The sequence below is a fragment of the Sylvia atricapilla genome, chromosome 1 (assembly GCF_009819655.1).
Source record: "Sylvia atricapilla isolate bSylAtr1 chromosome 1, bSylAtr1.pri, whole genome shotgun sequence".
Lineage (NCBI taxonomy): Eukaryota > Metazoa > Chordata > Aves > Passeriformes > Sylviidae > Sylvia > Sylvia atricapilla.
The window spans coordinates 56769335-56785676 of NC_089140.1; the positions used below are offsets into that span (position 1 = coordinate 56769335).

The 16342-nt window shown below is 39.2% G+C and overlaps 1 protein-coding gene across 1 annotated transcript in view; it reads right to left on the reverse strand.

The window, feature by feature from the left end:
* Positions 1–16342, reverse strand: part of LOC136363757 (integrin alpha-9-like) — a 210587-nt gene that overhangs the window by 174818 nt on the left and 19427 nt on the right. Inside the window, 7 exon segments of the mRNA XM_066323225.1 lie at positions 882–976; positions 2397–2502; positions 5159–5296; positions 8353–8421; positions 10982–11067; positions 12588–12717; positions 14891–14958. Coding sequence (XP_066179322.1) covers positions 882–976; positions 2397–2502; positions 5159–5296; positions 8353–8421; positions 10982–11067; positions 12588–12717; positions 14891–14958 — 692 coding nt within the window.

The window sequence follows — 16342 nt, forward strand, 5'->3', positions numbered from 1 at the left end:
CTTCCTTTTTTTCCAAAAGCAGTGCATGCCGTATACATGGTAAAGGAATAAGGACTAAACTTTGATATTCTGCTGAAAGAGTTGCCAATATAACCACTGAACTCTTTAATTTAAGATAAACTGATCTACTATGAAGGATCCCACCCAGCAACAAAACAAAACGACCAGAACTTCAAACACACAGAGGGAGGGCAGAGTCAGGCTTTCAGAACAATGAAATGTGCTTGATGGAGACTATGAGACACATGTTGGGCAGCATGAGCACAAATTTATCTTCTCTACTGCCTGGCTACAGCAGCTAAATTGCACTGTATCATTTCTGCGTAAGATACCATAGCATATCCCAAACAAGGTTTTACCTCATAATAAGTGTGTAAGGGGGTTGACACCTAAGAATGGCCTTCTGAGATACTGTCAGAATGCAAGAAGACCAACAAGGTGGATAAAGAAGCACAAAAAAACAGTCAGTAACCCTTCATTCTTATGAAGTATGTTTCTACAGGAAGAATCTGCAGCCTCCCAACTTCCCACAGGCCTCTCCATAATTTGCATGCTCAACCTTTCCAGGGTTTTAATTTCTCCTCTGCATTAGTACTATCTCTAAACTAACACTCAACTTTTAAGACTCTGCTTGCTTCAAGAAGATATAGCTGACAGCTGTAACAAAAGACAGTAAAAAAATATCTCCTGACTAACATAATTTTACCTTTCAGCATAAATATAGACAAACTTCGGGAGAAACCATCTTCAAACCAGGGCTGAGTAAAGGATGTAGAGCTATGAAAAGGTTACCTATTAAGGGACACTTAAGTATGGTTTATTTCTGTGGGTCCTGGGAAAGTGACTTTCAAATAGGGATCATAAACAATAGTGTCACATACCATAGAGTACTTAGGTATAATACCATTGGCATCCCCATGGTAAATGTACACTGCTCCTATGTAGTTATCCTCCTTAGGCGCTCCAATGGCAACATCTGTAAAACAGTGTAGATTTCACAAACCATTCTATTAATCCAACTTTTTCCTAATTTTAGGATGCAGCTATCCAGAGGAAAACAGCTCCCCATGACAAAGATGATCAGCAGCTTATATGAACCTGAACAGAAGGAACTTGTTTGCTTTAATTAAGAGCTCATGTTAAGATAAACTTAAAAAATACACAAACCCATATGAATTTATACACATATGTATGTTTGACAGAATCAGACGTTATGCCTAATTAGAAACATGTCCTATTACAAAAATATGTTTATAAGCAAGTAACCATACTCAAAAAAGTGAATTTAGAATCCTTTCATAACCAAATCTTCAATCCGTGAGAACATCAGCTTTGAGAACAAATACAAGACTGGAGAAATATTTATTGCAGCAGTACATTAAGGTTGATTGAAAATCCAAGGCTACACAAAGAGGCTGGATATATTAAATGGATAGGCAAGAATTAAAACACGACTGCTGAGAGTGGATTTTTCAATTACAATTGATCCAATTTAACAACAAACTCCTACAGAAAGCACAATCCCACCATTCTGCTCTCCTACTTGGATCTAGTGACTATGCTATCTGCTAAAATTAAGCTTTTCACGATTGCTTTGTACCCATGGACTGATCCAACTCCTGCAGTCTCACCATCGCCGTGACTGACTACAAATATTAGCAAGAACACACAAGTGCATGTCCAGATGCAGAGGAAGAGCATGCTCACGATTTGTGAGGGTAACCTGCAACAAGGCTGGGTTAGGCTTAATGAGATACTGCGTCCTGAGTGGCCCAAAAGAAATAAATCCAGACACACACTAAGCAGGCCTTTGTTTAGAAGTCCTTAATCTGCACTTCCAGAAACCAGGGCAGAAAAGGAGCATCAACATTTTGTTTACACCTACTGCTCTCACAGCATAGGGTCTCACACTGAACACCCTGAGAATGGAGCAGGGGGAGAACAAAGCAAAAGAGAGAAATTAATAGGCCATGTGCTATCAAGAGTGAGAAGCTACTTCTGAATTACACTTCTTGATAAGAAATGAGATTATGTCAACAAAACCAGAAACACAGGGAAATGGGCAAGAAGAAAGAAGTGAGACATAGGTTTCTGTTTTGTTCAGGGTGAGGTTATCTAAAGCCTTTTATAAGCCGTACAGGAAAGAAGAAAATACAACAGCAATGAAAGCAAAACAATGTTAATGTGACCTGCACAGACACAAACTAAAAAAAAAAACATCAAGGACAGTCAGCTACAAAACACTCCAGTACACAAATCCTACGCAGGCAGATTTATCCTTAGGTTGAACCTAGGTGCTAGTCAGGTCTGGATAAGCAAAGACTACGCAAGACTGACAGTGCCACCAGTGTTGCTCACACTTATGGAGAAACAGCCACGGAGGAAATGGCACTGACCTGGGAAGCCATCGTCATCAATATCGCCGAGGGCAGCCATGCTCTCCCCAAAGTGTGCATTGTAGGCACTGTCACCGTCCAGGGTGAGCTGCTCTTCCAGCACTCCCTAGCAAGTAAGAAATAAAACAGAGTCAGGAAAACGGTGCAAGCCATGGATGAGACAAGCCTTCCCCATGGAAGCTGCCCATGTGATGTGGGAATGACCTGGGTAGAGCTGCAGCCTGCCTCTTGTTCTCAGAGGCAGTCAGACTACCTGGGCTCTAGAAAACTATTTTACTTGTGTTTTAATCCTTCTGGATTTTAGTTTTAAAGGTAAGGGGAATACAAAAGACTGCATGACTTAACCAAAATACCAAATTAACTAAACAGTAATTCAGAGACGTAATTAAATGCAGTCACAGGGACTGGTGAATCATGAAAGTTTACATATGCCTAAAACATAACAGCCCCGAACTTGCTCTACTGACAGACTACATCCAAGGACCAAAATCCCCATACCAAGTTTATTCAGCTAAACTCCAGTGAGCTAAGGAGTATTTTTCCCTAAGCAAAGACTTCCCTTATCAATTATCCATTTGGTAATTAGATTTAAAAAATTTTAAGTTCAAGACAGAAGGATTAAAGCAAAGTCTTCCAAAAGCCTTCTTAAATTAGGAATAAGGAAATATATTTAATGAAATAAAGAGACTGAGGGAAGTTGAAAATTAAGTAACTTTGTATTACTGTTCCATGAGAAGCCTTATATGGCGCTGGTATTTCTTGCCCACCCACCTTCCAGTCAGATACGTAAGTTTCATTTACTTGCAGTCTTCCTTTCAGGGGAAAGGAACATTTCCACAAGAAAAAAAAAATGAGTTACACAATCTAAGTCTGTATCCACCTTAGGGTTGTTTTGGTTTGGCTTCCTTTGTGAATGAGAATAAGCTATCCTCTGGAACATCTACTAAAATCTTTTATTTAGCTGCAAGGAGTTGCTGACTTTAAGAAAATCCCACATAATGAAATTGAAACACAACAGAGAAAAGACATGCCAGCCTGTATGTATGACTCAATTCTTTGCAATTCTCACAGGAAAGGGCAAAATATAAGAATTTTAAATGTAACATCACTATGCATGCTTCTTTTATAATACAGTTTTCTCTGATCCTCTGCAACAACCTCTTAAGCAATGGTGGTTGCAGAATGAAACCAATGCCAAGATAATTTTTTGCTTTTTCTTTTGTATACCTTTTATGTATCCTCAATGCTCTTAGCATGCATACTTGTCATTCCTTCAGTCTGATAACTTAGCATAATCCTGGTATTTTGTTAGGCCAGAAGACCAAACATCCCAGAGGCCTCACACTTGGAGGCCAGAAAAGCTACACTATCCAAGGTCCAAGGTCCTCTTTAGAATAAACCCTGTAAATTAGGATGAGGCCCCTCCAAGTGGGAATTCTTCAGGATGGGGAGATATCATGCTATTCATTTAACCTCTCATTGGGGCATCTGTGTTAGATATGTTAATTTGCAAAGTCTGTAAAACTGTATACATGATCTATCAGGTGTGTGCATTTTGGCACATTCCACCTTGGCAAAGTGGTGCACCATAAAGATCCTCACTAAATACTAAGGTAAAAACCCTTTATCCATTAACCGTGTCTGGCTTTTGATTTTTACATCCAAGAAAAAGGCATCAAAACAAAGTTTAAAATGTCCACTGCACAAAATAAAGCCCACAATCCTGCAAGCCATTGCTTGTGCTTAATACTCCTGGTGTAGGAGTATAAGAAACACATACTACCTTGTTGGCTATTTTATAGAAGATAAAAATTAATTCATGTATACTCTCACTGTGAGCAGGAAATGTTGGCTAGCTGTTTGGCATTCTGGACCCTATCCTGAGGGCCCACAGCAACATTGCAACATAAAAGGTGGAATGTCCTGTGGATAAAACTGAAAAAGTATAGCTCAATACAGGACAAGCAATAAAAAATAAAATTACAGCAAAAACACTTCTCAAGTGTCCAATATGCTAGGACTTCTGGTGAATTTGAAGTTTAGCATAAATAAAGTCAAACTTCATGAAATAAAAGTCAATTTCATTTTAGTCTGTAACAACTCTTCCTTTAAGATAGCAGCTTTAGGACCTGAATAATAAATATTTAATAGTATGTAAGCAACCATTGTTTTCCTATAAACAGAACATGAGAATGGTCTTGGTTAGCCAATGCAACAAAGTCTGCCAATGCAGGTTTTTCCAAAACTGTTGTTAGGTCATGCGAAATCTAACAGTACCAGGTAATAACAAATTCCCCTATAATATCTACATGGGCATAATGTGAAAGTACCATGAGTTCAATCTTTGCTTTCTCTTCTCTTCATCAATTCTCCAACATTTGTGTTGTAATTTTTGTTTTAGGCTTTACTGACCACCCAAAACAGAAAGGAAACTCAGTCAAAGCTGCTGACTCTTACTTGGTTTTGGCATCAAAACCACATCAAGCCACAAATGCCACCAAGTTTCAACATACAACCAGAGACTTTCTCAGATCTCCTTGAAAGATTTATTGTGATGAATATGGGCTGTGATAAATATGGGCTGGCATCTGGCAAACAATACCAGATGAGTCTTCCTGTGACCTCATGCTTTGCTAGAGACCTCCAGAGCCCCCACTTATTTGAGATGAGTTTCACCATGCAGGGCTGGAAGGACATAAGCACTACCTTGCCAGGGACCCACACCCTCATTCCTTACCAAGTCACTTCCTGTACATACTCACATTTCCTCTGTTGATATAGACTGTGACTTGACCCTCATCTCTGATGTCAGAAAACATAGGTGCTCCAACCAGCAGGTCTGACAACCCATCAGAATTCAGATCAACTGCACATAAGGAGGAGCCAAAGTAAGAGCCCATCTGTAACCAAGTTGAGTCACAACAAAGCATTCAGTATCTGCCCACACACAGGAGGAAATCATAGAAGAGTGATTTTTGTTTCATTTAGTTATTCTTCTAGTTTCACAAAACTATTTGCTGCTTTATCGCTCACAAGCACCCCCACAGAGATAGCTTTAGGAATAATTCTGGAAGAAATGAAAACATTTTACTATAACAGTGCATCAAGCCTGGATGTTTCACCAGCAGAACTGAAGTTAAACTCTGAGACATATCTAAGTGAGACACTTAAAGAGCTTTCTTAGACTAGCTTTTGCTTGTCAAATGCTTAAAACTAGGAAGGGGTGAAATGAGTTTCCCAAACCAGACCTAGACAGTGATTATTCATGCCCAGTGCCAAACTTCCTTGAAGCTGGGTACCACAGATGATCTGGGGATACCTTAAAGAACTAATGAAAGAAAAAAAAAGAAAAATAGGCAGAAGGCCATGAAAACAGGTATCTAAGATTACATCTTGATTGTAGACTATCTTTCCCTGTTCTATTTGTATTTATTTGTATCAATCACTGTCAAAGGTGTACTGGGTTGTGGGTCTTAATCATTGCCTTTCCTCCCACGTACAGGCAGGTAAGTTGATACAGAAATAAAGACTTTCAATAAAAGCTTTTCAGTTGATACAGAACAAATGTATTCTCAATCTCCACTTCTTATTGCTCAATAAACTTAATTGCTTAAAATAAAGAAATACATTAAATTCACTTCATTATTTTTTATATGACTGAACATCAAAGACTATCTCCCAGTCAGCACCCACATCACAAATTTCAAAACACATTTAAACACAAGAAGGAAACCAAAAGCAAGAATGATATTTCACCCTTATTTCATTCACTTCTGCTAAGGTAACACAAGCCATACTCTTTGAAATCAACTACAGACTGTAGCCTCAAAATTAAAGCTGCTTCAGCAGGAAACTGGAAAAGATACCACTTCATATTTGAAATTGTATGCTGTTTCCTACAAGTAGTAAAAACTGATGTTAAAGAAATAATTATTTATGTTCTTGAATGCTTTAACATTCCTCATGTAGATCTCTGACCTACCATCCTCCATGCCTGTAAGTTAACATGCATTAACCAGAGCTACTGGGCATGCTAGAAGATGGACAGCAGCAACTCTATCCTATGCGACTGTAAGATTTGAAAGTTGCTAAATATATAATGTAATGATTGAAGAATAGCATTCAGTTTATTAATGCAGATTTTTGTGTGGATTAAAGTGGGACCTCAAATACCATTTGATTCCAGTTCTTCTGTACCTTAAGTTCCCTTCTGGATTTTTTGTTTATTTTTTTAATCCAAAAAGATTTTAAAAGAAATTTTTCATGGAGAAATTTTTCATGGGAAAGGAACAAAAGTTATGAAAAGCATTTATTATGTATTCAGGCAGTTTTCAGGAAGAAAAGCTATTATTTACTTAACTGCAACATGGTATATCTGCAGCATGGGTGAGTTCACAGCACTCACAGTTCAGGTAAGAACCTGAAGTTTGAACACTTAACATTTGTAACAAGGAACTGAATTTTCTTTTTCTTGTCAGCATTTGATTTCCTAATTCAGCTTCCATTAATAAAAAAAAAAAAAAAAAAAAAAGGAACAAATGGGCCTGCTGTTTACATCTGCCTACCAATGTCAGAGCAATGAACTTTAACACCACTGGGGAGGATGTAGCATTTTGTGAGAGTTCATTTCCAAGAAATGCTCATTGCTGAGCAGGTCTGATTTTGCTTCTACCACAAAAAAAACCCCAAAAAACAACAATCAAACAAATAAGATGACTTAGCACAGCCTTCTTTTTAAAATAAAATTCTCATTTGAATTTTAGAGAATTTGTAGAAGAAGATACTAATTAAAAAGAACTTAGAAGTATTTGAATGATGCAAATACTTGATTAATTAAGTTACATATAAGAGTAAAGCAATTAAATTGAAAAAGGGAAAGGTTTTGGCTAAGACCTGGAAATTTCCTGATGGCTTTGTTTACGTGGTTGAGGAATAGTCAGAAGCACAACCTTAGGGACACTGAAAACTCAATAGGGAAAGAAATTAACAGGAAGCAATCAAACACAGGACATGCCCAGGATGAACTGGGAGGTCTTTTCCTTTAAAGATGTCTGTAATTCTGCTAGTGCAGAGAAAGTAAAATTTTGGAGAGGCCCTAAAATACAAGTCACACCATTCCCCTGCACGTTCTTGTAGTTTATTTCATTAAATTTCATTAAATTTATTTCATTAAATTCAGTAAATTAACATGCCCTATTCCAGGCAAGTTTTTAAATACTGCAGCTCTGTCTTGCTGGAAAAAAATACCAAGATATAGTAACATGCCCAGCCTGAGGATACAAGCAAACACTTCGGGTCTTCCTGAGGTAGCAAGTCTTACCAAGCCAAAAGCCTCCAGAAACTTTTTTTTTTCTGTATTACTTCTCCTTCCAGAATAACACAGGAGACCCCAGATAAGAAGTATCATTTCACCAGTGTTGATTTATAGTGGGAAGGGGAAAATCATCATCTATCAAGGCAATGAAACTGCTTCTCCACGAAACAGTGTAGCTGTAATATTCCCCTTGTCACAGCACAACACAGGAAAACAGACTGGAGCTTTGCATATTAAACTAAACTCCAGGTTACACATATCTCCCAGTATCATCTACTAAGAGCAAATCTCTGCATCCAGGCTCACCTGGTGTCCCACATCCTACATCTCAGAGGTACTGTTACAGTCACACAAAACTAAAGAGAACCACTAGTACAATTTCCAGCAAGACCTTTTACATCAGTCACATGGGCATTGAGCAAGACTGCATAGTAGTCATTGAGCATGACTGCATAGTAGTCACGACTGCTACAGAAGAAACAGCATACTGTAAAATAGGTTCAACTCTTCTCGAGGATAAGAAGAAACAGGATTTTCTGGACTGCTTATGAGGAGTGGAATGAAAATGATGCTCCAGGTTTACTGCCATTATCTCCCCCCTCCCTAGCTCTTAATAGAACACACAGATATATAAATGCTCACCTTTTTTCCTGAAGCCTGAAAAATTTTTATTAGAGAGCCTGATCGTCTGTCCGTTCTGAAAATATAAACCTGAAAGGTGGAAAAAAAGAAAAAATGTTAACCAATACAACTAATTATGAAGCCCTTGAAAACACAATCTAAATCATGACTGTGGCTATTTCCAGGATCCAACTTCATTACTACTTTACTGGTCAGTCTTCTTTTAAAAGATGACAGAGTTCTCCACTGTCCTGAAAAATCACAGGCTTGTCATAAGAAATACCTGAATATTATCTCGTTGCCTACTTTTTTTGTGCACTTCTGTATGCGCACATGTGAAAGCACCTAGCCAAACAACTTTCCAACTCTCAAAAGCGGCACTCTCAGAGTGGCATCTGGAGACTGTCTGGAATAAGTAGGGCAAAAGACTGAGAATGCATAACCCTGCTCCCCTTCTCTTATCTAGCATTCCCTTATCAAGAAAATATGCCTGCTCATACGGCACTACAAACTTCATGATGCTTCAGCAACAGTCAGAGTAGAAATCCCAACCAAACATCCTCAACATTCTGCTGTTTCTGTCTGAAATAATTTTTGAATCAGAAAACTATTCAAACACAGCCTACTCATTGCCTCATTTCCACAGGAGAAACTGTTTAATCGGAAATACTCAGGGACAAAAGTATGTGATGATACAAGTTCTCTTGATACACATCTTGCAACCAAAATGTAAGATGTAAAGTGCATTGGCCTTCGTAGACAGGGAGTCCCTCAACAGAAAGGCTGGTTCAGTCAGTCTTTGAGACTCACTGTGGCATTTGACAGGCCTCCCTCCTAGCAGGTACTCATACACTTTGTAGGACAGAGGATCTCGTACCTCCAAGGAGGCCCACCGTGGCAGAGCCAGCACTGGACAGAGTTGAATATCAAGACGAGTTATACAGGTAAGTGAGACAGAGTTCAAAGCTGTTGTTCAGTCAAGAAACACAGCACAAGGTTTACTGTGGACAATTATTCTATATACACAGGACTCCCGAGCTGTGCAGAAGCATGTTTAGCAGTGACAGCATGTTGCCAAGTGTCTCAACTCCAAACCCAGTCTTAAGTAATGACACTGACTTGGAGAAATGACCCAGTCTCATTAACAATCTTGGCTTTAACTTAAGTGAAAAAGTGTGACAATGCTAATCACTTTCTATCAGAGAAGTGGAAAGGTCAGCTTATTAGAGTGCTTAGAAAGCACAACTGGACTGCCCATTGTAATGTTCTGTGTTCAGCATCTCTTACCAACACTTTGCCATGTGTTCCTGCTACCCACATCCCATGCCAAGGGAGAATACATAAGCCTCTGCAACTAGAACAGCAGTCCTTTAAACTATAGAGCCATCTGTTTTTTCTTGTGGATCTCCTGAGAGCAGCTGCATCTCCCTACCCTCCTCCTTGTAGAGAAATTAAATTTGTTTCACAGAAAAAGCAGCTTGGAAGGAAGGTGCATGCAGGCAGCTGTAACAGAACACCTGGGATAAGGAAACTATGTCTTTCTCATGCACATGTCCTCATCAGTAAAAACTGTGATGTTACTATGTCCTAGTCATAGCCAGATCAGGTATAAGTACCAGTTCACCCTCTATTTTTATCCCATTTTCCCCACTTGCAGTGCTACTCCCAGGACATGGTTACTATCAAAAACTAATCCGCCTAACAGGATAGTGCTCCTGGTATGAAGACTTCTCACTGCTTGTTATGATTCAGCTACAACTTATGTCACTATATAGCATGAGAAAGATGGAAGGGGGCTACAGGATATCTCTGCTCAAGCAAGTGGTGACAGTAGGTCCCAAAAGGATTGCTTTTGAAGAAAGAGAGAAAAAAGCAGATCCTTTACATTCCTTCCCTACCTCTCCCCACTCCCACTTTTTCCACCTTTGGTTTAGAAGAGTATAAGAAGCCACCCTCACCAGTTTTTCCAACAGCATGGATACTCAGCATAGGAGAACAAAGGCTGTGCCTAACTCACAAGCCATGTCCATCTAGCCATTCCCTTGTTTACATCCTTGGGACATTGAATCTATATATGCCTACAGGAAGATCTCATTTCCTTCCTTCTTAGGAGACTATAACCTTTAAAGTTTCTAAAGACAGCTGGCAAAAACCTGGACTCTAATACACTAAACATCAATGAATTATGAAGTTTTAAAAATGGCATCAAATCATCTAAGCTCATTCTATTAGAGATGTTATCTTGAAGTAAATGCTGAAATAGTCAAATGTATGAATAAAAGAAACAAAAGACAGATTCTCTTTACAAGTATTTTCATTTCTAGGAAACTTTAAGTAATACCTAAATGTCACAAATCCTACACAAAAGCAGTGGGAAAGGTATCTTGTCTGTGTCTCATTAAAATGGGTATTGTAAGGATTGTGTGGGAAAAAGAGGAAAAGGGGTAAAGAATGCAAGGCAGCAGGAGGGACAGGTAAGAAAACTTTGACAAACTTCACCAAACCAGCTCACCTCTTGCTTGCTCAGTGCTCAAAACTACCCTGCAGACAAAAAACCTCTTTGTCTTCTCATACATATTAGAACTGCATCCATATTACATTTCATGCACTGTTGCATCCAACCACATTACTGTTTGATAAAGAGCCACACCTTTCCGATGCCTCCATCCTGGGGAGCTCCTCCTACAATGTCAGTGGTGGTCGGCTGAGAGAAATGACCTGCTGTCACCGCATATCCTGAGTGGTAAAGGAAATAAAGAATAAATAACCAACCATGACAGGAAAGAGCCTAAGAAACAGATCAGACAAACAGATCAGGCTTATAAGGCTTCAATGGGCTGCACTTGAGAGTTCAACAACCATTCTGCTCAGGATGCACCAATATTCTGTTCAAAAGTTCATAGGGATGGGAAGTGAGAGCGCACCCTCCAGTACCCTTCCAAAAGTGGAGAGAAGAAAGCCATGTGTGTGGAGATGACCAAGAGACACAATGAGATCATACTGGCAGAGTTTGCCAACTGCAAGTCAAGAGAGGGGACACAGTAAAAAACAAAAAAGGCATCCACAAGCAGAGAAAAGTAATCATATGACCACAGAGAAAGTACCATGTTAAGAGCAACAGCCCCACCTGGATCAGACAGAAGTGTCCTCCTTTGGGTAAAATCACTGCCCAAAAAAGGCTTGAAAAATCATGTTCCCTTTTGGTCAGGGGAGACAGAAGAGGACAGTAGACAAAGAGGTCAGAGAAGTCATAGCTTAAAAAAGACTTTTGTCTAGCCAAGTAGACAAATGGATGATATATCAAAGAAAAAGGTGTGTATTTGAAAAATATCAATAATCAGCTTTGATATATTAAAACATATATATAACTAAATATGAGTAGAGTAGCTTTCCTTCTAAGGATCTTTCGTATTTGCCTGCTCTTTTGTTGCAAATTAGAAGCTCTTATCAACATGGTAAACCCTATAATTGAAGTCTATCAGTGGCAAAACTATTTATGTCTGCAAACTAGGTAACGTTTACTTTTCCGTTTAGCTATCATCAAGCAGTACTCTGAAATTTCTTTTTTTTTTTTTAATATTAAAGGTTAAGGGGACAATGAGAGGTCAGAGCAAGACTTTAGTCAAACAGTACCAAACTGCTGAAAAGCCTCCTAGGTCCTCAACAGTCTTAGGCACTTCAGATTAGGTGGAAGCCTTTAAATTCAGCATTTTAGGGACATCAGCTGGTTTTAGAGCAAGTAAAACAAATTGAGTTAAAGATGTACCTATAGCCAAACCTTTCACATCTGCCTTCAGTTGACAATGACAAATTTAGATAGTGCTATTTTTGTTGAAATAAATGCATTTGTGATACAAACTCTGTAATTAGTTGTTGTACCCATTTTGAAGGCACATGTAAGCAGACATGCAGTTTAACTAGTGACAAATAATTTGATTGTTACAGGACAAAGGCAGGAAGGCCACCCCAATCCAATATGCTGTTCAGTTAAAATGCCTTTTCTATATTAGCAAAAATAATTACAGCAAAGTGTGGGGAGAAGGTGTTATAACAAAAAGAGAAAAATAGAGTATTTTGAATGCTTCATTGCTTCTAGATAAGTATCACTTTAATTCAAATATTCTTCCTTTCACACTTTTTATAAAAATATTCTATATCACCATAGAAAAAAACATTATCAGCTTTATAGTATCAAAGCCTTGAAATACATTGTTGGACAATTTCCTATTCCCAGTGAGCACCAGAGAGCTGCTTACCAAGGTATGTGTACCTCCTGGCTATCACAGCATCATCATTTAGCTTGTAATATGTGTTGTCAGTGAGATTCAGTACTTTGACAGTTCCTGTCCAATAATAAGATCCTGGTGCCCCCATGATGACCAGTTCCTACAACAGGAAAAATGGAAGTGTGTGGGAAAAGAGTAGGAGGAAAAAATAATGATCAAAACTTTACACATTAATGGAAAAGGGAGAGGATATGTACTTAAAACACCAATAAGTCTATCTGTAACAACCTCCATTCTGTGTGCATTTGGACAGTATCCTTTCTTCTTCCCAAACGTGGAGGTCGCTACATACACCCAAGCAACACACTGCCCTTTTATGATCCACTTCTGCTCAGCTCTTCTGCTACAACAGAAGACTTTCCTCAATACTAACCATCAAGCTTATCTCCACAGTTCTAACACAGTTCTCCAAAAAATCTCTCTACTTGCTGCCTTTCCCAAACACCCTTCAGAAGATCCAGAGACAGAAGTACTCCAGCCCACCCAGAACCCATCAGTCAGCTATAGATCATGTCCTGATGCTGGCTGACATACTATACTAACAAGCCACGATGGAAACAGCATTAAGGACTTTGATTTTACAACTATGAAGCTAAACAGCTGCCATGCAACCAATAAGCGAGATGTGTGTTATATCCTAGGTGGAACATTTTGCCCAGCTTTGTCATCAGATACACTCTGGTCTTTGAGAGACAAGCTGGTTATAGAGTCATCATAGAATCAAAAAATGGCTTGGGATCATTACAAACAACGAGAGTGATTGAGCATTTTAAAAGACTACAGAAATCAGGCATAGTTTGATCCAGCATTCAAAGGTAGGTGGTCATGGATAATGTTCTTGAGTCAAAATCCAAGGTACATTTACATTCAAGAGAAATGCACTAAATATTGTCCAAAACATCCAGCATCCTTACAGAAAACCTTGCTCCTGGATATGGTTTTAAATATCTCCAGCAAAGGACCAAATTAAGCCTGAGGAGCATTAAGCTCAGGAAGTTCTCCATCCCCCAAAAAAGACATGCAAACACCTGCTTTCCTCACATCTCCATTCAATGCAAAACCATGGGTGGACTCCATCCTTGTGGGAAATTGTTATCATATTCGAGTCCCCTTCAGGTGACCAGTTCCAGTCGGGGGGAGATGTAAAACAAGGGATTCACTGAATAAGACTACAGGGACAGAACTGCAAAACCAACCAATGAGCAGGATGTGCTTAGAAATCGCTTTTTCCTCCTTATGGGCCTTACCTGTCAGGTCACTTACTAACAGGAACAACTACCATCCATAGCACTGAATAAATGATAGAGGATTGCCTGTTTGACCCAAAAAGCCATTTATCTGCATTTCCTGCTGCCATCAACTCTGAAATGATAGAAGTTCAACGGTATCTTTTGAACTAGGGTAGCAAAGGAGAATTTAAGTCTGGGAAACAGGAAACAGGCTGGGGAGAGCAGACAAGTCAGGAAACAGCTGCTACTGGCTGAACATCCAGTTATCAGACACTGCCCTTGTGGCAACATTTCCTGGCATCCCAGTTTACTGAAACGGCAAAAGGCAATTTCTGAAAGAGAAAAACCTTTATTCTCTTTGTATCAGTCTGGACAAGACATTCTGTAGATCAGTGCATATATCTAATTAGGAGTGGGTATGTGTTCTTAAAAGTTTGAAAATAAAACCAAAAAACAAGAAAAAAAAAGGCCACAGCCCTGAAACATTAATGACAACAAAAAATCCATGCATAAGGAAAACAAATTAATTCTTGACAAAACTGAAGTATAGTTGATAGACTTCTGTCCAGGAAAAAATGTGGTCAAGTATTTAGAACAATTGTAGTGCATATATTCTACCACACTACTTTTTCTCCATCTTTCTGCAACAAAGAACTGTAGCAGAACTGAAAAAAAAATGTTTATCTTCTAGATGTATTGTAGGTAGTATATTATATTCATGCACATGTACACATACATAAACAAAATTATTCAGGAAAGGCAATTTTACATCATCACTTACAGTAAAGAGATAATGACAGACAAAGAAATACCTCTATGCAAGTTTTGGGATGTACATAATAAGAATATTCCCTGAAGACTATTCCAGCAACTACACAGTTGCTATGCAGGAAAAAGACAGGTGGGAAGCTAGACAATGACAGGAAGGGATCTTCTCAGAACACAGCCCACTGTCCAAGCCACACTTGGCAATCTCCTCCTGGGGCATGCAACAGGAGAACCACTTACCAACCCCAACCCTTCCATGCATGTGCCCCAGCTCACCTCAGTGAAGAAGCCTGAGATCCCTGCCTGGCATGAACCATGCTCCTCCCCATACTTCTTCTTGTACTCTGGAGGGAAGAAGGGAAGAAAACAAACGTGGTCATCCCTGGCACAGCACACACTCGTCACCTGAGCCACCTGCATTGCTAGTCACACAGCCTGGAGAGACATTCAGCATGCAAGGCTCCTGAGCTTTATCAGTGGACCGGCCACCACGTCACCGTGCAGCATACTCACCCACATCAGGGAGCATTGCAAGAAGCCAGCTGGGGAGAGAGGCCAGAGTGCTCCTACAGAGATGCTAAATGAGCAGTACCACTGTAGCATGAAAAGAGCAGCAGCATCGCTCCAGTAAAGGTGCATCAGAAGAAGCTTCCACCTGTGGCAGATCACCACAGCTGAGAAGGGGGGGAGCAAAAAGTGATGAACATGCCTGTGTGCCACGGATTCTGCATTAGGAGGTTTAACTCTCAGGCCTATTACTACCTCAGAGATCTTAAATAAAGTGATCTTCCCCTATAATGACAATCAAAGTCCCTAGAAACATTTCTGGTGAGGGTACTTCAGGACACAAGCTCCAGAAAGAAGACAGTGGCTGAGGAAAAGCCATGTGTTTCTACATGATCAGACAACAGTCTCTTTTGCAGAATGTATAGATCTGCTGCTTTTCATGGGCATGAGCTCAGAGCTCCCTGTTCACAGGGAACCAAACCAGCACCCCACAGCTTTTGTCTATGGATTTTACACAGCAATCCAATTTGGCCTATAAAACCTGAGGAACTTTTACTTTAACTTTTTGATGAAGAAAAAATATTTCTAGGAATACATTAAGTTCAGGGTGGGGAGCAGGAAAAAGGTAAAAAAGAAAATCACTTTCCACCCTGCCCTAATTCAAATATTTTCATCTTGGAAGTATGTGAAACTTACAGCTGGATCAGAGCCTTCGCAGGTTTTTTTCCAGAGCATTATTTTCAAAAATCTACCACACTATCACTATTTCCCATATATACAGTAATTCATATTCAAAAAATTTAACATATAACCTGATAATTGTGAAGCTTTTTTTTTTAAGCCACATTAACTCATGGCTAAATGATAAAAATTACAACAAAATCAATGAGCAAACAGCCCCTGGAACCAAGCAAGTTTCTTTGGAGTTGCACTTTGTCTTATTGAAGATCAGAAGGAAATAATTATAAAAACTACTGCCTTCTTTCAAAATATTTTATTAGACAATGTATACACACACACCGTTCTCCCTTTTGTATTACATACAATCTCTTCCTAACATCATAAAGATGTTCAGAATTTCAGACATTGCTGAGGTCATACCAGTTGCCCAAGGAGAGGTTCAGTTGGAGTCACCACACAGAATAGAGACCTGATCCACAAATTATAGTCCAAATGCCCAACACTCTTGGCCAAGGTAGGTGTCCTGGGTTTAGTTTAGGA